The sequence below is a fragment of the Nerophis ophidion genome, linkage group LG06 (assembly GCF_033978795.1).
Source record: "Nerophis ophidion isolate RoL-2023_Sa linkage group LG06, RoL_Noph_v1.0, whole genome shotgun sequence".
Lineage (NCBI taxonomy): Eukaryota > Metazoa > Chordata > Actinopteri > Syngnathiformes > Syngnathidae > Nerophis > Nerophis ophidion.
In genome coordinates this window covers 66,886,393-66,911,019 of record NC_084616.1, presented here as the reverse complement: position 1 = coordinate 66,911,019, position 24,627 = coordinate 66,886,393, and the positions used below count along the sequence as shown (strand labels likewise).

Sequence of the window (24,627 nt, the reverse complement as noted above, 5' to 3'; positions counted from 1 at the left end):
ACTAGACTGGAATGGACTTCTGGTTGACAATCAACACTTGATTGAGTCACACAAGTCAACAAGGAGACTGTGATCGGGTCACAACAGCAAAACGGAGGTGGTTCAGTTTATTCATTTATATAGCATATTTAAAAACAACCCTAGTTGGCCAAAGTGCTGTACATACATACGAAACAGTTTGACCAAAAAAATAGGGCAAGCAGTATCACAATTACATTTTACTCAGAAGGATGAATAACATACAAATGTTAAATATACCTGTTTGGCATGAACATAACTGGATGTGTTTGAAACAGCATCAAAACTGTGATGTTTCTCTGCGTAGACTACAGAACTGGACTATAGGGCGCAAGAACAGGTCCATGCACCGAAGACTCTAGGATGAGAACCTGCTGACCTCAGCCACAACAATGGGTCATGGACTGGTCTTCCAATATGCCAGGGCAACAAATTTGTTCAAAAAGAAGCAGATTATGATCTTGGGGTGGCTAGGATAGTCTTGATGATTATGATGGTAGCCTTGCACTAAAGCTTCAGTCAGAGTCAAAAACAGACAATTTGTTTCATTCGGACTTCAGCTTTAAGCACTAAAATATCTCTTTAGACTGAGGCCCCGCCGTTTATGACGAACACCAACGTCACACAAATCACCCTTGACAGGTTTTCACAGAACCATAGCAATGCCTCAGGATCTCATTTCATTTACCTGACAATAAACATGACAGTGTGCATTGCAGATGGCAGAATACACTTACGGACATACATGATGGAAAAAAAACATTTAAGTGTTTACAGGCTTTAACTGACTCTGAAGTATTTGGGGCGGTGCGAGCCTGGTCTTTAAGGAATTTGGACCACAGGGCTGATGGTTCCAATCTTGAAATGTGGAAAGTGCAATAAGTTATATAACAGTTGCGACATCCGAAGCCATCGTCATTATGCACATGCTATTCATCTATGTAACACAAAAAAAGTGTTGGCTAAAAGATCAACAAAGACAATTTGAGGAAATAAAATACGAATCACAAGCCGTTAAATGGCATGTGTCCACCCACTTTTTTGCCCTTCTTTCCCAGCTCCCTCCTGTTTCAATTGTTTATCTGCCATTCTATGAAAATAAAAAACCTCCCTCACATCCGGAGCATCACACATCCTGTAGCCGCTAAAGTCGGGCCTTACAAATCGAAATTGCCAATAAAATAACACAGTTGCAAACCAAAGTAGGCAAGCAGTGTTTCCACCAGAACGGCTTATTTCCCCATAACTTTTGGAAGTTCCTCTTATTTTTCAAATGCAAATCACTTAGTACTGTTGAATGATTGTCTTAAGCAAGCAAACACTCACAGACCGTGTGGCAATAATAATGACATAAAATCATAAAGATTTACACCACAAACTTCACCTAGCTTGAAACTACCTTCCAAACCAGGGGTCTCAAACTCAATTTACCTAGGTTGCAGAGTCTGGGTGAGGCTGGGCCGCAAGAGAAGATTTCTTAAAAAAAATATATTTTAATTTTCAACACAAAATAAAATCAAAATATAAATGAAACTAAATGAGGATTAAGTAATGTGAGGCAATGCATATCAAACAATGATAATTAAAAAAAATAACGGTTTGAATTGGTCCAGGTTATCGGGAACTGTTATTACTGACGGACAGGTGTCGTGGTGCGACTTCAGCCAGGCACGTAAGAAAACCCTCGTCTCCATGGCAACGTTACTGTCGCTTTCACTCATTTGCTGCTTTTCCACTAATGCAGGGGTAGGCAACCCAGAACGTTGAAAGAGCCATTGTGGACCCAAATAACAAAAATCGTCTCTGCCTGGAGCCAACGCGTGGGCCGGGGGGGGTCGCCCCGGAGTTTACAGTTACGGTAGCACAATTATCCCCGGACGGGCTAACATCACGACTAATGTGTTACATGTCCGATTCACCCTGCGACTCTCTGTCGGAGTATCAGCGCTGGGGTCCAGTGCACCACAGTTTTGCATTGTCGCTCAGTCTTTCGGCGGAGTGCTTCGGAAGCTACCGGTGCCAGGGTAGGGAGCGAGAGAGAGACACACAGTCAGAGAGAGCGAGCGGGCGAGCGAGGGAGGGAGGAATAGCACGTGCGGGTCTAGTGGAAAAGCGGCAAAACGTTTCTCTGCTTGCATCACGCAAGTGACGTCAATGTTCGGGCCTTGAGAGCCATATACCACACCGTGATTGGTAGATTTCTTCACCTTCACACACAACGCTGTCAAGCCCCATTCATATAAAACTCACGGGCCGCACTAACATTAAACTTTCATATTAAGGTGGGGGCCGCAAAATAACGTCTCGCGGGCCGCAATTGGCCCCCAGGCCGTGTGTCTGAAACCCCTGGTCTAAACAATCTAAATAGTATTACTCTAGTGCTCAAAGTCAATGGAAGTGAAGAAGAAACAAAAATGAGCGTTTATGATTAATCTTGTCTTACATTCGGTGGTTTCTCTTCACAACTTTGTTTCATATGATTGAAGTGCTGCTTTTTATGTTAGTCCATCATTTGGTGTTATACTAAAATGATTCTATCTTGGCATTGTAAAGAGGTGGCGACTTGTCCAGGGTGTATCCCGCCTTCTGCCCGAATGCAGCTGAGATAGGCTCCAGCAACCCCCACCACCCCAAAAGGGACAAGCGTTAGAAAATGGATGGATGGATGGATTCCCACCACAAACAATGACACTTCCTCTATGATGGACCCATAAAGGCTAAGTAAGTCTAATAAGTCTGTCATGACGTTTTCCTGATGAATAATATTGTAAAACATTTGAAATTGGAAATGTAGAGGCGGGTTCTGGTTCCTTTGTAATGATATGTCAGTCATTGAGTTTAGACATTGCATTCAGGACACAAACGACCGTACATACATTTATTATTTGAAATATCAATGTTCAACACGCATTGTTTGTGACAAAATTCCTTATTTAGTGTCAAACATCACTGACACGTTTAAACATGTTGGCAATATCTTACTTTCATAACTTTTTAACATAAAAAGTTGATTTACGCAAGTACATGTGTCTTCTAGGTGTATAAAAATGCCATCTTCTCAAAGTGCTACAACATTGCTTTATGTTATTAGCATATATTTCACAGGTTATAAACCCATGTTTTTATCATTTTTATCACACTGCATACAGTGGGGCAAAAAAGTATTTAGTCAGCCACCGATTGTGCAAGTTCTCCCACTTAAAATGATGACAGAGGTCTGTAATTTTCATCATAGGTACACTTCAACTGTGAGAGACGGAATGTGAAAAACAAATCCAGGAATTCACATTGTAGGAATTTTAAAGAATGTATTTGTAAATTATGGTGGAAAATAAGTATTTGGTCAACCATTCAAAGCTCTCACTGATGGAAGGAGGTTTTGGCTCAAAATCTCACGATACATGGCCCCATTCATTCTTTCCTTAACACGGATCAATCGTCCTGTCCCCTTAGCAGAAAAACATCCCCAAAGCATGTTTCCACCCCCATGCTTCACAGTAGGTATGGTGTTCTTGGGATGCAACTCGGTATTCTTTTTCCTCCAAACACGACGAATTGAGTTTATACCAAAATGGATACATGGATGATACAACAGAGGATTGGGAGAATGTCATGTGGTCAGATGAAACCGAAATGAAACTTTTTGGTATAAACTCAACTTGTCATGTTTGGAGGAAGAAGAATACTGAGTTGCATCCCAAGAACACCGAACCTACTGTGAAGCATAGGGGTGGAAACATCATGCTTTGGGGCTGTTTTTCTGCTTAGGAGACAGGACGATTGATCCGTGTTAAGGAAAGAATGAATGGGGCCATGTATCGTGAGATTTTGAGCCAAAACCTCCTTCCATCAGTGAGAGCTTCGAATGGTTGACCAAATACTTATTTTCCACCATAATTTACAAATGAATTCTTTAAACTTCCTACAATGTGAATTCTTGGATTTTTTTTCCACATTCTGTCTCTCACAGTTGAAGTGTACCTATGATGAAAATTACAGACCTCTGTCATCATTTTAAGTGGGAGAACTTGCACAATCGATGGCTGACTAAATACTTTTTTGCCCCACTGTATTCCTGAAGGACATTTCAGGTCTAAACTCACATTTCAATTTTTGATTGGATGAAAGTGAATGTACAGTTTTTACCTACCCAGTGTACAACACACACATTATATATCACAAACATCAATCACAACCTTTATGGTCCATGTCGTTGTGACATGAGTTTAAATTAGAATTTTTTTTTAGCTTAATGATTTTGAGAGAAACTGTTTTTTTTTTTCTTTACTTCCGGTGCGGGGTGGAGCACACCTGCAGCTGCTTTCTAATTAGCGGTGTTGGTAAGCACAGAGGCTGCGGCAGGAAAATGCCTGATTGTTCCTTTTCATCTTCCATGGTACTTGGTTCCATGACAAGAACTGAGTGTGGGTTCTCCCTTCTATGTACGCCTCCAGTATCTGTTATCACATAATATTCATATCCCTGTTTCTCCACTTTTTCATTGTCTTCTTGTCAGCCTTTCTGTTTTTGTTTTTATCGTCGCCTTTGGTTTGTCGTCTGTTGAGAAGAGTTGCTGTTGTATGTTTATTTCGTTTGTTCTTTGGACTACTGCACTTTGTAAGGCAGTCACGATAAGACATTACCGTACTTCTGTCGCTACACCCGAGGTCCAACGTCACTATCGGTTATTTTCAGCAGTATAAAAATAGGTAACTGTGGCAAAAGCAGTATGACATTTCAAGTCAATCCAGGACCAGGTTGGATGGCCTGTCAATCACAGGTGATTGAGCGGGTTTCGGTTGTGCGGCGATGACGCTAGCTGCGGAATAAGAAAATATTCTTTGTTATAACTCTGAGCGATCCATGTGGAACGAAGGGTCCATTGACGTTTCTTCCTCCAAGCCTGACTCGGCCGCATCCACATTCTCTTCTTCGTCCTCGTCTTCAGCACTGTGTTGGCTGGCAAAGCCGGGCTCCTCCTCATCCATAACTTTGAGGAAGTCATAGAAGTCCACAGTGGGGGGCCAGTCATCGTTGTTTAACATTCCTACAGACCAACCAATCAATCAAATGTATAAACACATTTAAACAATAAGTCATACTGATTCCACACTCAAAGTAAAAAATAATGTACAAATATACTGAAGTCCCATACAAACCCTGTTTCCATATAAGTTGGGAAATTGTGTTAGATGTAAATATAAATGGAATACAATGATTTGCAAATCCTTTTCAACCCCTATTCAGTTGAATATGCTACAAAGACAAAATATTTGATGTTCAAACTGATAAAAATGTTTTTATTTTTGCAAATAATCATTAACTTTAGAATTTGATGCCAGCAACACATGACAAAGAAGTTGGGAAAGGTGGCAATAAATACTGATAAAGTTGAGGAATGCTCATCAAACACTTACTTGGAACATCCCACAGGTGTGCAGGCTAATTGGGAACAGGTGGGTGCCATGATTGGGTATAAAAACAGCTTCCCAAAAAATGCTCAGTCTTTCACAAGAAAGGATGGGGTGAGGTACACCCCTTTTTCCACAACTGCGTGAGAAAAAAACGTTTTTCAAAGTGCAATTGCAAGAAATTTAGAGGTTTCAACATCTACGGTCCATAATATCATCAAAAGGTTCAGAGAATCTGGAGAGATCCCTCCACGTAAGCGGCATGGCCGGACACCAACATTGAATGACCGTGACCTTCGATCCCTCAGACGGCACTGTATCAAAAACCGACATCAATCTCGAAAGGATATCACCACATGGGCTCAAGAACACTTTAGTAAACCACTGTCACTAAATACAGTTGGTCGCTACAACTGTAAGTGCAAGTTAAAGCTCTACTATGCAAAGCGAAAGCCATTTATCAACAACATCCAGAAACCCCGCCGGCTTCTCTGAGTCCGAGATAATCTAAGATGGACTGATGCAAAGTGGAAAAGTGTTCTTTGGTCTGACGAGTCCACATTTCAAATTGTTTTTGGAAATATTCGTGTCATCTGGACCACAGGGGAAGCGAACCATCCAAACTGTTATCAACGCAAAGTTCAAAAGCCAGCATCTGTGATGGTATGGGGGTGTATTAGTGCCCAAGGCATGGGTAACTTGCACATCTGTGAAGGCACCATTAATGCTGAAAGGTACATGCAGGTTTTGGAACAACTTACCTGCCATCTAAGCGCCATCTTTTTCCGCAAGACAATGCCAAGCCACATTTAGCGCGTGTTACAACAGCGTGACTTTGGAAAAAAAGAGTGCAAGTACTTTCCTGGCCCACCTGCAGTCCAGACCTGCCTCCCATCAAAATTGTGTGGCGCATTATGAAGCGTAAAATACGACAGTGGAGACCCTGGACTGTTGAACGACTGAAGCTCTACATAAAACAAGAATTGGAAAGAATTCCACTTTCAAAGCTTCAACAATTAGTTTCCTCAGTTCCCAAAGGTTTATTCAGTGTTGTTAAAAGAAAAGGTGATGTAACACAGTGGTGAACATGTCCTTTCCCAACTACTTTGGCACATGTTGCAGCCATGAAATTATAAGTTTATTATTATTTGCAAAAAAAAAAATAAAGTTTATGTGTTTGAACATCAAATATCTTGTCTTTGTAGTGCATTCAATTGAAAATTGGGTTAAAAATGATTTGCAAATCATTGCATTCCATTTATATTTACATCTAACACAATTTCCTAACTCATCTCTATCTAGACCTGCACTAAGAAGGGTTCGGAACTTCCTTGGCGTCAGCATGTAAATCACAAACATTGAAGCAGATCATTTCTCTTGTCCCCGTATAGCTAAATGGAAGTTTCAGTGTGTCTGCATGACGTTCCAGCTTGTATGGCACACTGGAGAATTTGGTGATCGTTATGCACAGAATGTGCTGCCACACAGTATTCTAATTACCGTATAACTAACATTAGCCAACTATGCACTCAGATGATAAGTGTTATTTGCGGCTGCAAAGAAAGTTTCATTACTAAACAAAACAGAGCCATTAGAGCAGAAAGAGAAAGGAAATGAGGTAAGCGTTTCTTCTACTTTAAACTCTGACAGAGACCCTGAGTCGCTGTTAACGAGTGTCTATTATTATCATTATGACCCTCTTGGGATTGTTGGACAGTTCACATTAGTAAGATGCTATTTGGATCTTGCTTTAGTAAATATGCAAAACATAGCAATGGGACACTCATCTCAACTCATTATTTATGATTTACTTTTTAAAATATATATATATTCTGTACACTGCTGTTGGAATTTTTTTTTTTCCTGAGCGAACTCTCCTGAAGGAATCAATAAAGTACCATCTATCTATCTATCTATCTATCTATCTTTGTTTTTTTGCAATCAATGCTGGCCTTTGTTAAGAGCATGGTACCCTTTACGTTCACATCACTTAATGGCAGGAAAGGACGTTCATGCCAACGCATCACTCAACTTGCTTTTAAAACACACGTTTGTCCTTTGGGATGTATTTCTTACTTACCTGCAGGAGACTCTTGCGCTTCCTCCACCCTTTGCAGCCATTTCAGGACTGACTGGGCCACGATGGAGGTGTAGGGTGGGTACTGGTAAACTCCTTGTTCGGTGGGCAAATGAACGAGAAGCAGTGTCGGGAGGGGGGGCATCGAGTCCAGATAGGAGCCCAGGACTGACATACCAACTGGGGTACGGCCACTGCAATACAACATCAACAATATGTGTCAAATTTAAAGAAACCAAAAGCAATATTTTACTTGGCATGTTTTATTTAGCTGTCGATCATAACAAAATGATTATTTTTAATATTGTTTGAAGCTGAAGAAGCTAAGGGACTTACTGTGTTTAAAACAAGAACTATTGTGTACAAGAACTGCACACTTTATTACATAATACTATTAGTACTATACAACATATTATATTTATTACATATTACCATTTACACATTTTACTTATTACATTTTACTATAACTACATAATACCATTATTAGATAAAGTATTAGTATTACACATTTTTATTACAACATACAGTATTACTATTACTACATACTGCCATTACTACAAACTAGGGCTGTTAATCTTTGGGTGTCCTACGATTCGATTCAATATCGATTCTTGGGGTCACGATTCGATAATATATCGATTCGATTCAAAAACGATATTTTTCCGATTCAAAACGATTCTGTATTCATTCAATACATAGGATTTCAGCAGGATCTACCCCAGTCTGCTGACATGCTCGCAGAGTAGTAGATTTTTTTTTTAAAAAGCTTTTATAATTGTAAAGGACAATGTTTTATCAACTGATTGCAATAATGTAAATTTGTTTTAACTATCAAACAAACCAAAAATATGACTCATTTTATCTTTGTGAAAACATTGGACACAGTGTGTTGTCAAGCTTATGAGATGCGATGCAAGTGTAAGCCACTGTGACACTATTGTTCTTTTTTTTTAATAAATGTCTAATATGATAATGTCAATGAGGGATTTTTAATCACTGCTATGCTGCAATTATAACTAATATTGATACTGTTGTTGATGATTTTCATTTTTGTTTCACTACTTTTGGTTTGTTCTGTGTCGTGTTTGTGTCTCCTATCAATTGCTCTGTTTATTGCAGTTCTGAGTGTTGCTGGGTCAGGTTTGGCTTTGGACTTAGATTGCATTGTTATGGTATTGCTGTGTAGTGGTTCGTTAGATTGATAAAAAAAAATAATAATAAATAAATACAATTAAAATTAAAAATAAATAAATAATAAAAATCGATTTTTTAAAAATGAGAATTGATTCTGAATCGCACACCATATTCGAATCGATTTTTTCCCACACCCCTATTCCATACAATATTATTATTACTGCATATTGCTATTACTACATATTATAATAAAATGCTGACACAAAGTCAGCAATCCAAGGTTGCCAATAAGATGATGTTCTTATTAAGAAGCAGTGTAGCTGTGTAGTCATGTTTCATTGAAAGTTGTACCACCAGTTTGTCTCATATGCCCACTCCTCCCCTCACCTCCCAGGGGGTGATCAAGGGTGATGGGTCAAATGCAGAGAATAATTTCACCACACCTAGTGTGTGTGTGACAATCATTGGTGTTTTATTTACAGTTTTGGGGCTGCAAACATAAAATACACGCCGAGCTTAGCCAAACAACTTTGATGCGATCTCCAGTTACATTTGGGGTGCACACATGCACACACACGCTGTGCATCCGTGGTTGGCTTGCAGGAGATTAGTCCGACCGACATGCACGCAGTAAAGACTGTATTGTAATCACTTCTCCACACTTACACATGTACTGTAACATAAGGCTCAAATGAAACGTGCTAATACTGTGACTTAAGTTTAAACTTGGGTTGTTCAGATTAGTGGTTCGGGTTAAGTTATTTCTGACACTAATTCCGATACCGATCACATGTAATATCTTGTAGATTTTTCTATTTATTTTTGGGAGTTCTATTGACAGTTTGAAAACATCGGCGCAATATTTAAACAATGTCCTTATTCTTTTTATGAAATACAATTCAAACGGCAAGCAAATCAAAGTAATTAGTACTCTACAAAGTAACTGGTAAACTAGAGCAAAACCTACCATCTACTATTCATTTAAATCCTTTCCCCCCCTCAAAGTCCTCTTTTGTCCATTTAATTATCCCCTGAATTTGCAACAATAAAAATATTGACCTAATCACTGTCGACCATATTCTGATATTACCCAATTTATGGATGGATCCACCCTCCTTATTTGTTGTGTACTTCGAGCCGTGACAATGCTGACCTATCAGCAGTCTCCATCCATCCATTTTCTACCACTTATTCCCTTTGGGGTCGCGTGGGGTGCTGGCGCCTATCTCAGCTACAATCGGGCGGAAGGCGGTGTACACCCTGGACAAGTCGCCATCTCATCGCAGGGCCAACACAGATAGACAGACAACATTCACACTCACATTCACACACTAGGGCCAATTTAGTGTTGCCAATCAACCTATCCCCAGGTGCATGTCTTAGGATGTGGGAGGAAGCCGGAGTACCCGGAGGGAACCCACGCAGTCGCCGGGAGAACATGCAAACTCCACACAGAAAGATCCCGAGCCCGGGATTGAACCCTGACTACTCAGGACCTTCGTATTGTGAGGCAGACGCACTAAACCCTCCAGCGTTTGTGTTCGACATTAAAAGACGTTCATCGGTAATGGCGATCACATACTTATTTATGAAAATCGGTTAATGCTATTTGTTGAAAGTCGATCGGCACATCCCGAGTTCAAACGATTATAATTTAAAAATCAGATTATCACAAGGGTACACTCCACCAGTGTTGTCGTCCACTGCTTGTTGTGGATGTACTATGTTTTGCTTTAAAATAACTTAAACTTGTTGTGCTTTGATGATAGGAAAATATATCGCTGCAATATGCGCAAATCACCATAAATGATTCCCGGACGCGGCACCGCTGCTGCCCACTGCTCCCCTCACCTCCCAGGGGGTGATCAAGGGGATGGGTCGAATGCAGAGGACACATTTTACCACGCCTAGTGTGTGTGTGACAATCATTGGTACTTTAACTTTACATTTCTTTGTGGTGTAATTTAAAGAGAAATTTGCCAGCAAACACACCGGTCGGACTCATAGCAACCTGTTTAACTTTTCAGGTAAAGGGGAACTGCCCTTTTTTGGGGGAATTTTGCTAATCATTCACAATTCCTATGAAAGACAAGAATACACAATGTCGTTTTTTATGCATTCTTAGTCATAAAATAGAGGTGGCTAAACAATGGGAGTGACAGCTAATGGGAGTAAAACATCTAAAATCCGCAAACCATACCTCATTTATATTTTGTGACTTGAATTAAATTAAGCAAAATACATAAATATTTGTTTTTATGAATGTGCCTGTTACTACATTACATATATACCCACAGCATAAAATGGTAATGGAGGTTTTTGGAGGAATAGAGCGACTCCCATTGGCTTCATTGTTAAGCTGACAAATGCTAATGTTTATTTACGAGTTAGTATGCATAAAAAAAGAAACACATATGTGTTCTTGTTTTACGTAAGGATTGTGAGTCATAGCCAATATAAAAATGTGCTGTTCCCATTGATGTAATCGAGCATGCTCAGTTAAAATAAATTGTGTGATTAATATGCATTCATACATGGTTAAGCATGAGTTGACGTGTTAACTTTGACGGACCCAGTTTAAACACACACACACACACACACACACACACACAAGCATAAATTCAGCATACAGGTGGATCCAACAGGTCACGTATCGCTCCATCCTGTCGCCTCCCAAATCCTGTACTCTCTTCATCTCCTCCACCAGTGCCTTGTTCTGCTTCAGCCCGATCTCGTCCTCCTCTTCCCCAACGAACAGCAAAAGAAGAGCTTTGCCCAGGCTGAGGAAGGATGGCAGGTTTTCCACTGTCACTTCAGGCTCAAGACACAAAGGAGGCAAAAACAAGTGCCATTAATACAGGAGAATACACAAGGCAAGTAATAACATCAAGTAATACGTCAGTATCCATTTTGGCAATGCAGTCCTGAATTTAAAATGTGCAGTATTTATTTGCGCATTTCATCCTTCCTACAGGCATCGCCCAGCTATTGCTTGCAAAGAAAAACACAGGTACAGACAAAGTGTAAAACCTACCAAAGGATCTAGCAATGCGGCGTCAATATCGGACAGCAAGTCATCTACAGAAGAGGACACTGACAATACAGAGGGCCGGGAGTGACCCCACGATGGAAATAATAAAACTGCAGGAAGGCGGACAGCGTGGTCTGCAGCCCTGTAAAGACCCCCCACACCACACACACCACACACACACACACACACACACACACACACACACACACACACACACACACACACACACACACACACACACACACACACACACGCACACATTGTATAGCAGTTAAACCGCTGACTCATGCATTTTTGTTTGAAATGGCCAACATTAACAGAATATTTTGCGGGACAAAGCACTATATTCAAGTAGTGAAATACAAAGCAGTCTGTTTTATCAACTTTCTTAAACGATGGACATACTTGATTGAAAAATCCAGACATACAGTTCATCCGGAATGGATTCAAAACGCTTCACTTTTTCCACATTTTATTATGTAACAGCCTTATTCCTCAAAATGATACACACAATACCCTAGAATGAAAATGTGAAAAAGTTTTTTTAAAAGATTTTTGCAAATGTATTCAAAATAAAAAACAAAAAAATCAAATGTGCATAGGTATTTACAACCTTTGCCATGAAGCTAAAAAGTGAATTCAGGTGCATCCTGTTTCAACTGATCCTCCTTGAAATGTTTATTTCACAAAATTAGAGTCCACCTGTGGTAAATTCAGTTGGTCAAACATGATTTGGAAAGGCACACTTGTCTATATATGAGGTCCTACACTAATCAGCACATGGCAAAGCACAAACTAAGCATAAAGTTGAAGGAATTGTCAGTAGACCTCGAGACAAGATTATCTTGAGGCACAAAGGTAGGAGAGGGTACAGAAAAATCTGCTGCCAATGAGCACAATGGCCTCCATCATTGGTAAATGGAAATGTTCAGAACCACCAGGACTCTTCCTAGAGCTGGCCAGCAGTCTAAACTGAGCAATCGGGGGAGAAGGGCCCTAGTCAGGGAGGTGACCAAGAACCAGATGATCATTCTGTTAGAGCTACAGCATTCCTCTGTGGAGAGAGGAGAACCTTACAAAAGTACAATCATCTCTGCAGCAATCCACCAATCAGGCCTGTATGGTATGTTTACCGGGCCATTGCTTGGTAAAATGTTTGCCAAAATGCACCTAGATTCTCAAGCCATGAAAAACTAAATTTTCTGGTCTAAAGAAAAAAGATTGAACTCCTTGGCATAAATGCCAGGCATCACATTTGGAGGAAATCAGGCACCGCTCATCACCAGGCCAATACCATCCCTATAGTGAAGCTTTGTGGTGGCAGCATCATGCAGTGGGGATGTTTTTCAGCAGCAGGAACTGGGAGACTAGACAGAGGGTAAGATGATTGCTGCAATGTACCGAGACATCTTGGATGAAAACCTGCTCCAGAGCACTCTTGAACCCAGATTGGGTCAACGGTTCATCTTTCAGCAGGACAACGACCCTAAGCACACAGCCAAGATATCAAAGGAATGGCTTCAGGACAGCTCTGTAAATGTCCTAGAGTGGCCCAACCACAGCCCAGACTTGAATCTGATTGAACATCTGGAGACATCTAGAAATAGCTGTGTACCAACACTTCTCATCCAACCTGATGGAGCTTGAGAGGTGCTGCAAAAAGGAATGGGGTTAAACTGCCCAAGGATAAGTATACCAAACTTGTAGCATCGTATTCAAAAAGACTTCAGGCTGTAATTTCTGCCAAAGGTGCATCAACAAAGTATTGTACAAAATATACTGATCACTGATGGCTCCAATATTTACAAAAATGGCCTTAGAGATGAAAGAAAACTCATTCCTTCCAAACACTTCTGTCCAGTTACCGGCCAAACTCCTTGATTAATGTTAAGTTTAAAATTATCTGCAAAGTATTAGCTCAAAGATTAGTAGAAGTCACTCCATATATAGTACGTCCTATTTTGTTAGTCAAAATCTAAAAACCGCTGTTGTTTCATTCGCTGCTGAAAAAACATGAGAGTAAATTGGAAATTGTTTCTAGCTACTCAGCAAAAATTTGGATTTAGAGATTCATTTATCGCATGGATCAAGGTTCTATACAGTTTTCCTACAGCATCAATTAGAACTAACAGCAAAATCTCTCCAAGGTTTCATCTTATGAGGGGCACAAGGCAAGGTTGTCCACTTTCCTGGAGGCAGCCACCACAGTTGACATACTTCACACAAAAGTTATAATTTCTTTGAGATTGTTGGTCCAAAGCAAATGAAGATTTTGGCAAAATGAGGGTAATGAGGTTTTTTTTGTGTTCATTCTGTGAATTTTTTTGTACTTTTTTTTTTTTCCATCGTCTGGTGCGTGTTATAGAGCCTGCTGGTCAGGAAACTACATGAATGTAGCAGAAGAATGCATCAAATACAGCCACAAAATTATACTTTGATGAATTAAAACATATTTTATTTTACATTTATGAGCTGGATTATGTTTACAATTGCTATTTTGATGGATTTCCTTAGGAAAACGAACAACAGAACGACTGTGATTGCATGCTCCCGCACTCATCATTGGTAGCAAAGATGGCGCCTCTCGTTTAGTTGGCCATACTTTCCATACAAAACTCTGCCACAGTTTGAAAATCACTGCACTTTACAATAACATAAGATGCATGTTGTTGTTATGCCAACCACAAATTCCACAAGGCCACATTTTGGCTATTGAAAATACCAAAATAAGATTTACATATGACTGCAGCAAACTGGCCAAAAAGAAAACATTTTCTAACTATGTGGAATTTAAAAAGGAGGAAGGCCTACCATTCCTGTGCCAGCCCATCTGTCAGCAGCGCGCTCAGCACCCTGCCTCGTAACGACTTTGCTGCTTTGGTAAACACTGATACACCTGCCAAGAAAAGAGATGTCACAATGGCGTCACACGTGTCATCACACAACCCACTACCCTCCTCTCTTACGTGAATGTGTGTGTGTCTGGAACAGTCCCAGCACTCTGTCGGGGTTGTAGCCCGCTAGCTGAGGATGTGGCACCTCATGAAGGAATGATGTTATTTCCTCTGGAATAGATAGTGCTTGCGGAGAGACCACGAGGCTCCTGGATGAAGGACAACACACACTCTTAGTAAATAATAATGACCCATGTGTCGGAAACACTCTAAAATGTTTCCTATAGTTGTGCGCTTGGGTTCATCAAATTCCTAAATGAACTATAGGAGACATTTAGGTGTGGTTGTCATCTGACAGTCACGTGAGTTATCCCAAATATGACTGACTATTTTGTTTCTATATTTTTTCTTCTATGTCGATTTGTGGATGTTTATACATGGCTTATAAAGCATTTTAAGTGTGTGTTTATTTGGATGAAGATATATTTCATGGTCAACATCACATGCATTTTGCTACTTTATCACAGCTGTATTCATGTCCAAAACAAACATTCCTTTCGGGACGCAAATGTCAAAGCTTTCTTCATTATAGCTAATTTCATTACTACAGTCATATCTCGGTCTTTATATGTACCAGTTTTAGGATCAAAGTAGGAATCAGAATCATCTTTAGTGACCAAGTATGTAATACACAATATATTTGACTTGGTACTGTGCTCTCTTTGATGAATATTTTCACCAAATATATTTCAGGGTTTTCCTACTGTTGTACACTGTTTCGGTTTTAGTACGGTTAAACACATGTTGGTGACGTGGTCTCTGCACTTTTTTTATGAAGTACGGCTGCGAAATAAGCCACCATAACCCGAACCTAAATAAAGTTGTAGCATGCATGCAGTGATAGTCCCAGCAAAGTCAACAAGAGCCTTACAGCCCGAGTTATCAGACTGTCACTGAACGCACTACACTACTAAAGTAAGTCTTGGCAGACAATCAAGGTACTGCCCTATGTAGATTTGTATGAGCCTGGTCTTGCACTGACACCTTGGTGCCAGAGATGGAATTTGCTAGTGCTTAAGAGAGATACATATGTTTCTTGCGGTCCGCCACTTTAAATGCACCTGGTGTGCTCAGATTGCCTGGAAGATTACTTCGACCTTGTATCGCATGCAGATGTAAAGGGAGCACGGGTGAGCAGACAGTTTGCCAAAGAAGTTTAAGTTAAAGTCCAGACGATCGTCACACGCACACACACAGACACACACACACACACACACTGGGTGTGTTAAAATTTGTCCTCTGCATTTGACCCATCCCCATGTTCACCCCCTGGGAAGTGAGGGGAGCGTGCACCGCGCTCGGGAATCATTTGGTTTTTTAACCCTCGATTCCAACCCTTGATGCTGAGTGCCAAGCAGGGAGGCAATGGGTCCCATTTTTATAGGCTTTTGTATGACTCGGCCGGGGTTTGAACTCACGACCTTCCAGTCTCATGGCGGAAATTCTAACCACAAGGCCACTGAGCTGAGAGAATGTAACACTACATGTAAGCATATAAGGTTGCTACTTCACAGCAGTGTGAGGTGTTGTGCCATAAAGTTGTGTGATTGCATCAGTTGAAGTCATGCCTTCTTGAATATACTGCAACAAGAGTGTAAAGAAAGTATCTGGAATGGATTAACTGGCTTTACATTATTTCTTATACTGTAGGAAAAATAGCTTCACTTTGCATATGATTTGGTTTTAAGTGGACACTTAGGAACTGACTTATAACAACAACTGAGGTGACACTATAAAATTGTATGGATTATCATGAATAATCGGTGAGAAGGGATCGCATTGCAGTTGTTCTTTGACCCCACTATATTGTGTGTGTGTGTTTCTTATATGTAAAAGTAAACCAAAATATCAGTACATTCATACTAGCTAATCGTGCTGGACTTGGCTATTGTTATAACTATACCTGTATACAAGTTTATTAACATTAAAACAAACAACACACTCTTTCCTCGTCTCGCACTGTGGTTACAGTGAAGCCAAGTGCTATATACGCTTTATCATATTTTGGTACAACTAAAAAAGCATGTTCCCCAAGGTCACACGTGCCCCCACCCCGGCATTGCACCGTGCCCCACTAATTGAGAATAACTGCCCGACAGTAAGTCAGCTGGAATGAACCAGCTTACCTGTGACATGAAGAATAAAAAAGTAATACTGCAATAAACTCAAAGGTGGAATCATAGAAAAATAGGTGGCACTGATACTTAGTATACTGTTGACAGCAGTCTACATCTGTACCAGGACATTGCTAAATAAAGCTATGATGCGTTAACCCATATTAGTGCAATCTATTTAAAGAATAATGATAGCTACAGCACATACAAGACATTTGTGATGTGTTTTTTTTATATACTACTGATTGATGTAAAAGGTGTGCGATAGTACACCTTTTACATCAGTAAAACATACAGTACATATACTGTATGTTTTTTTTTTCCATTTACAGCAATTGTTGAAATGTAAAGAAAGCACAAGCCTCTCACAGCAAAATGAAACGATGAAGCGCATGGTATCCCAGCATTCCTCGGTACACCTGGATCGGTTCCTGAGGACGGAACAGCAGCACACTTGGAAAGGCGCTGATGGGAGGGAATGAGATTGGGAGAGAGGCTGCGGGCTGAGCTGCACAGAGGTCAGTCCATTCCCCACAATCCACTGCACTCATGTGAACACCTTCAACACCACTATCTACAACGTGTAGTAATCAAAAAATACATGAGCCACACTACTTGTATTATGGCACAATAGTTGGGAGATTACCTGCAAGTCTCTCAGCCACTTGTAGAAAGGAGGTGTGGAAGGCCATTGAAACAGCATCCCCTGGAGGTAGCAATAGAAACCACAGTTAACAGTCATCCCTCGCAACTTGGCGTTTTGTATTTTACGGCTTCACTCGAAAGCAGCTTAAGTAAAACAAAGTTCACATGTTTTTGGCCTAAATTAAGTCTTAAATCAAGTTTTACGAACCCCATTTCCATAAGAGTTGGGAAATTGTGTTAGATGTAAATATAAACGGAATACAATGATTTGCAAATCCTTTTCAACCCATATTCAATTGATTGCAATACAAAGACAAGATATTTGATGTTCAAACTCATATACTTTATTTTTTTTTTGCAAATAATAATTTACTTAGAATTTCATGGCTGCAACACGTAGTTGGGAAAGGACATATTCACCGCTGTGTTACATCAGCTTTTCTTTTAACAACACTCCATAAACGTTTGGGAACTGAGGAAACTAATTGTTGAAGCTTTCAAAGTGGAATTCTTTCCCATTCTTGTTTTATGTAGAGCTTCAGTCGTTCAACAGTCTGGGGTCTCCGCTATCGTATTGTACGCTTCATAATGTGCCACACAATTTTGATGGGAGACAGGTCTGGACTGCTGGCGGGCCAGGAAAGTACCCACACTCTTTTTTTGCGAAGCCACTCTGTTGTAACACTTGTCTTGCTGAAATAAGCAGGGGCGTCCATGATAATGTTGCTTGGATGACAACATATGTTGCTCCAAATCCTGTATGGACCTTTCAGCATTAATGGTGCCTTCACAGATGTGTAAGTTACCCATGCCTTGGGCACTAATACACCCCCATACCATCACAGATGCTGGCTTTTGAACTTTGCGCCTATAACAATCCGGATGGTTATTTTCCTCTTTGTTCTGGAGGACACCAAGTCAACAGTTTCCAAATATAATTTGAAATGTGGACTCGTCAGACCACAGAACACCATTCCACTTTGCATCAGTCCATCTTAGGTGAGCTCGGGCCCAACCAAGCCGGCGGCGTTTCTGGATATTGTTGATAAATGGGTTTGGCTTTGCATAGTAGAATTTTAACTTGCACTTACAGATGTAGCGACCATCTGTAGTTACTGACAGTGGTTTTATGAAGTGTTCCTGAGCCCATGTGGTGATATCCTTTAAACACTGATGTCGGTTTTTGATGCTGTACCGCCTGAGGGATCAAAAGTCTGTAATATCATCAATTACGTGCAGTGATTTCTCAAGATTCTCTGAACTTTTTGATGATTTTACGGTCCGTATATGGTAAAATCCCTAAATTCCTTGCAATAGCTCGTTTAGAAGTGTTGTTCTAAAACTGTTCGACAATTTGCCTACAAATCGGTGACTCTCACTCCATCCTTGTTTGTGAATTACTTAACATTTCATGGAAGCTGCTTTTATACCCAATCAAGGCACCCAACTGTTCCCAATTAGCCTGCACACCTGTGGGATGTTCCATATAAGTGTTTGATGAGCATTCCTCAACTTTATCAGTATTTATTGCCACCTTTCCCAACTTCTTTGTCACGTGTTGCTTGCATCAAATTCTAAAGTTAATGATTATTTGCAAAAACAAAAAAGGTTTATCAGTTTGAACATCAAATATGTTGTCTTTGTAGCATATTCAACTGAATATGGGTTGAAAATGATTTACAAATCATTGTATTCCGTTTATATTTACATCTCACACAATTTCCCAACCTATATGGAAACGGGGTTTGTATTTATGTGTTAAATGTATTACAGCTGTGATTGTCTGGCGAACAGTCTCGGTGTACGCCGCCAATGTCAGCTGGGTTAGGCTACAGCCTACCTGTAACCCTAATGAGAATAAGCAATATAAAAAATGGATGTATTAAAGTACTTTATTTGTTGTTTTTATATATTATGTTGCGTTAAACACAATATAGATATAGAGATATTGACCACTGTCATGCTGATGTTTATGTGCCTGACTGCCAGTAAAGTGGAGAGTAAAACTGCGTATGCAATTCATCTTCTTCTCATGCCTTATAACAGGGGTCGGGAACCTTTTTGGCTGAGAGAGCCATGAAAGCCAAATATTTTAAAATGTATTTCCATGAGAGCCATTTAATTTTTTTTTTAACACTGAATACAACTAAATACGTACATTTAAAAGTAAAACCAACATTTTTAGAGTATATTAAGCCTCGCATCTTTTAATAAAATTGTTATTTTTAAGCAAACCAATAATTAATAAAATACTTGTTGAACAGGTGCGGTAGAAAACAGATGGATGGATTAAAATGCATGAGAATGTTTTGTATTTTGAATGTTATTTTTAACACTGTAATTACCAGCGGAATTATTCATTACTTATCTTGTTAAGTAATATCAGCTAAGATTTATCTGAAAGCCAGATGCAGTAATCAAAAGAGCCACATCCGGCTCTAGAGCCATAGGTTCCCTACCCCTGCCTTATAATGACACATCTCCACATTAGTGAGCCTTTGACGTTAGCAATGTCGGACGATAACAACAGCAACAACGCGGCGGGACTTGTACTACTCAATGCTAACGACGCGGCTAATGTTAGAGCCATTTTCACCGCGGTAGGTATTGATAGACTGGGTCTGCTGACGCAACATTTGAATCTCCGTCACAATTGTTGGCAAATCTCAAACTACATTTGGAACACTGCAGAATTGTTTTTAAATACGGTATTTCCACGTCTCCATGGTCTGAATTTAAATTTTCAGGACTTGTGGGTATCTCATTTAACAAACAGGTGCTAACAGGTAAGAAAAGTGGAGTTTGCAAAATATGAGCCCTTCAAGACTTACATTTCAGGTAAAAGAGCACCACCTTGAGGCCACTTTGAGCTAATGCAGCAGGGAAGTCCTCAGGTGTCAGCAGAGTAATTGAGTCCATGTGCACCAAGTGGCCCCGGTTCTCATACACAGAAGATGAAATCTCATCCTCTAACTTGCCTGTAGAAAGAAAAAAGATCTAATTTATCCCTGGCGTGTGTTTAAGCTGTTCTTCTCTCCGTATTACCATCAAACACATCTTCATTGTTGTTATCTCCTCCTTCCAACTCCTCATCCGGCAGTTCTTCTTCTTGATCATGTAGGAAGAACTCCAGCAGCTCATCCATGCTGCGTAACGTTAAATACTTGACCTCAGAGCCCTAGAAGTAGAAGTACAGTAGTTTTGAAAAGCAAGAAAGTCAAAACAAAAATATAGAGTATCCCTAATTGTGTACTACAGTTTTACTACACCTTCTCTGACAGTCTGTAGGCGGCGTTATATTGACTGGGTGTTTTTACCGCCGGGCTCTTCCTGTTAACAAACACAAATTTATTCCAATGGCCTAACTCAAAATTTACTACAAATATTCATAATACTACACCACAGGTTATGTATTCAAGGATTTTAGGATTCAAAGACCACAGGTTATGTATTCAAGGATTTTAAAATTCAAAGAGATTTATTTGTTATACCCGTATACATGTGCACATTTCCATCCATCGATCCATTTTCTACCGCTTATTCCCTTTGGGTTCGTGGGGAGCGGTGGTGCCTATCTCAGCTACAATCGGGCGGAAGGCGGGATAGACCCTGGACAAGTCGACATGTGCACATGTACGGAACGAAATTTGGAATCATGTACCGGCAAGTAACTAAAAAAACAGTAATAAATAAAAAATAGGCGATAAAGAAAAACAGTAATAAATAATAAACAGGCAATAACATAAAGCACTTAACTAAGAGAATGACCAAGACTATCTGGCGAGGAACGAGGAATAAATAAGAATTTGTGCAGTTAGTGTGGGAGGAGGTGAGGGTATAAAGAAGAGCAGAGGGAGACTATGGAGCAGTCTAAGAGTTTTAGGGAATAAGTTGTTTCTGAGCCAGTTGGTTTTACCGCTTATGCTCCTCTGCCACTTGCCTTAAGCGAGCGTTTTTTGTACTTGGCCTTAAGCGAGCGTTTTTTTTACTTGCGGGCCAAAGTAGGCTCTAAAATTTAGAAAGAGGCGAGGTCAGGTGGAAATGGATGGGTTTGTTGTGTGAACTTTAGTACTGTATGAAACCATTTTGTACCTATTCTAAAACTACTTCGTTCAACATGTGTCAGTTTTTGAGCATCACTGCATGCTTTGAATGTTACACCTGGTATGAGAGAACAACTCGAATAACAAATTACAATTTTAACTATGAATGTTGAACATCAAAGATTAACTGAAGTTTAGGCCAGGATGTATTTTTTGGAAGAGTATTTACTAGAATGTTGCGTAACGTCCCTTGGTGGTGGTTTATAAAAGTTTATTTTGGTATGAAATGCCAACATTTGAAATGATAAAAGTCATAAGTCAGGGGAGCCATCTTGTTTGAACTTTGGTGCTCCTGTTGAGATGACGTGTATTATTTTAAGAGACTCTTGAGACTGCATCGAGATAAAAGAGGATAGTAAAGAAGGAAGAAGGATTGGAGGAAGATATGTAAACCGACTGGACTAAAGTAGAGATGGGAAGACAGGGTGGTGGAAGAAATGAGAAAAGAACAAATGTTAAAAATATGCTAAGAAAAGGGGAAGTCCTACATCGGTTTATGGTAGTAGTATGGTCAGGAAACTAGCATTTGCAGTCTGAAAAAAATCTAAGCAAAACCAAATATTACATATGAAGAAGAAGTTAAAATACAGAAGCAGAAAAATGTTGCATTGGAAAGTAACAAGAACAACATCCCAATAAGAACAAGACAAAAAGCAGTATTGCATGCAGCAAGCATGGACAAGAGACAATTTTCCTGCAAATGCTATTATTTTGTACTAAACAAGCAAAACACAAGACCGAATAAATAAAGGTCATTGTCAAAGCTCCCTCCGAAACCTTTACATCAATTGTTGTTGAGCCTTAAAGAAGCTTTGTTTGTAGGTTTATCATATGCAGTATATTACATTTTTGTAGTTCATAGATTGTGAATATTTTTTTAAATGTATAAGCTGATGCTAAAAAATCATATTCTCGTTGTAAATATTCATTAAAATGTATAAGATGACAGTAAAAAAATCATTCTAGTTGTGAATATTTCGTAAAATGTATAAGCCTACTCCAGAAAAAATAATATTCTAGACTATATTTTTTTTACTTTGTCTGTGGAGCTAATATAAACATTTATTACACCTTGTATCCATGCAAAACATTTGTTTGAATATGTTTTCCTTTTTATAAAATAAGAGTATCCTGGCATTGTAAACTCTGTGACAAACACCAACAATAAAAAGCCTTCTAATTTACGTCAACCTCTAAGTCATCATTCTCTTTGTAAAGCATTTAGTTATTGGTCACACAGCCATGTACGCGAGGGACATAATATTTACTTTTACTGGGATTCGGTTGATTTCCACCCTCCTTGAATCTGTTATGTATGCACCTCCTCCATTTGTTTGTAAGCAAACAAAATCACACCATATATGCAACAAACAACTCGGCAAAACACAAAAACCGCATCTGCATGCCTTTCTGGTAACAAACCCCCACTCTGCTTTGTATCAATTCTTCATTGGTATGAAATATTGTGTATATATCACTGGAAAGCATAGAACCTCTTAGTTCACAAGCAGAATGTTTTCAATTTTGCAAATACAGTAGTTCAAGGCTTATAGTAGTTTGAACATAGTATTGCAAATCCAGTCGCTGGCTTAAGTTTTAGTGTTAAAGAGTCTTAATGAAATAATTCAGGAAAATGTAGAATAAAATAAAAAGTGTGTCTCATATGTGGCCAGCGAGCAGTAGTTAAACCATGTCTAACTTAGATGGTACATTGCACCTTACCTGTGCACAAGCACAAGCCGAGCAAGGCCACATAGCCTCCAGGCCAGAGCCTTGGCCTTTTCCTGGTCCAAGTGCTCTGTTTCTGGGTATGAGAAGAGAAAGACCTGGGGAGTCTGCTGGTAGGGGAACTGTGGGCCTGGAACGGTAGAAGGGTCTTCGTAGACTTCAGACTGTTGAGGTAGAAGATGGGGATAAAAAATTTATAAAAACAAAAAATAAATCAAAACTACGGTCTAGTCAAGATTTTTTATATTTTCTTAGCCATTTGTGAGTGTATAAGTAGCTTCATTACCAAGAGTGGAGCTTCCATGAGCTGCAGGAAGGTATGGAGGCTGAGCGTGGACAAAGGCGTTCTCATTGGGGTCAAAGGGCAGCGCTCAGAGTTGGAAGACCTGCAGTGAAGGAACCACACTCGAGACGAGGGAGACGCTCCAATAACACTGATAGAAAGACAACCTCTGATAGTTATTTGGTATTTTCTTCAATCAAGATGGGATTATACGAAAAAACAAAACAAACTCACCCTAAGTGTTTCAAAACCGGACCCCCGGTTATCAGGATGAACTGGAATTGGGAGCCGTACACGTAAGCTGTCTCCATTACTGATCTGTGCTCTAAAGTAATACAAGCACAACCAAGGTTGAATGTTAAACCATATTAATTTTGGTCATGGTGGCAGTTATCATGTATATGTGGGAGGTGCGATCGCATCAATAAATGACACGTCTTTTACTATATGCTCGAAATTACTTTTGACTTAGCCTGTGTGTTAATTCTTTCTTTGTGAATCAGTCTTTTACATTTGGAGAATATCATCAAGAATTGTAGAGGAGCAATCGCATTACAGTCATTTTAATTTTCCTGTAGGAGCTCTCCTGAAGGAATCAATAAAGTACTATCAATCTATCTATTGTGGTATTTGGCTATGTACTCTCAAGCAGCCATTCGTGCCAGACTTCAGGTATTAAGACGGTCCAAGCTTGGTGCAACTGGACTATTGCCTGTACGTCCTAAAGGCCTAAGCATACTCGGGCGGAATGTAATACGCACAGGTCCGCGCATACTTAAAGCAGTTCATGTTTGATGTATCCATGTGTGCAGAATATATGCTGATGATGAGAATGACCACAAAACAGAGAGGATGGATGCAAATACAATCATTTAGTGCTTTTAATGCTATTCAGCAAGACTGAAACCGTTTTTGTATCTATAATTTAATGCTTTAACTATAAAAAATATTTGATTCATTAATAAAATTAATACTTCGTCGAAATAATTATTATTGTGGTCATGTCCGGTTCCAATGGACGCGATAAGGATAACTGTACTGCGGAGAATACTCCGCCTCCGCATATCTTGTGGCAATTGATGGCCATAAGTACCACCGACCGTCTCTTTAATTCATTGCTATGCAATAA

General features: G+C 39.7%; 1 protein-coding gene across 3 annotated transcripts in view; it reads right to left on the bottom strand.

Annotated features, from left to right (window-relative positions):
* Window positions 1-4,040: 4,040 nt before the first annotated feature.
* txndc16 (thioredoxin domain containing 16) overlaps window positions 4,041-24,627 on the bottom strand; it is a 34,027-nt gene continuing 13,440 nt past the window's right edge. For 2 of the 3 annotated variants that reach the window (XM_061904663.1, XM_061904664.1), the window contains 14 exons: window positions 23,733-23,823; window positions 23,502-23,649; window positions 23,210-23,379; window positions 20,654-20,714; window positions 20,430-20,562; window positions 20,216-20,362; window positions 17,386-17,445; window positions 17,109-17,313; window positions 14,638-14,774; window positions 14,483-14,567; window positions 11,675-11,813; window positions 11,271-11,458; window positions 7,510-7,700; window positions 4,041-5,065 (listed from right to left, as the gene is read on the bottom strand). In XM_061904663.1, coding sequence (XP_061760647.1) covers window positions 4,863-5,065; window positions 7,510-7,700; window positions 11,271-11,458; window positions 11,675-11,813; window positions 14,483-14,567; window positions 14,638-14,774; window positions 17,109-17,313; window positions 17,386-17,445; window positions 20,216-20,362; window positions 20,430-20,562; window positions 20,654-20,714; window positions 23,210-23,379; window positions 23,502-23,649; window positions 23,733-23,823 — 1,958 coding nt within the window. In that variant the 3' untranslated portion in view covers window positions 4,041-4,862. The remainder of the gene's footprint in view (window positions 5,066-7,509; window positions 7,701-11,270; window positions 11,459-11,674; window positions 11,814-14,482; window positions 14,568-14,637; window positions 14,775-17,108; window positions 17,314-17,385; window positions 17,446-20,215; window positions 20,363-20,429; window positions 20,563-20,653; window positions 20,715-23,209; window positions 23,380-23,501; window positions 23,650-23,732; window positions 23,824-24,627) is intronic. The other variant, XM_061904665.1, reaches the window with a different exon arrangement.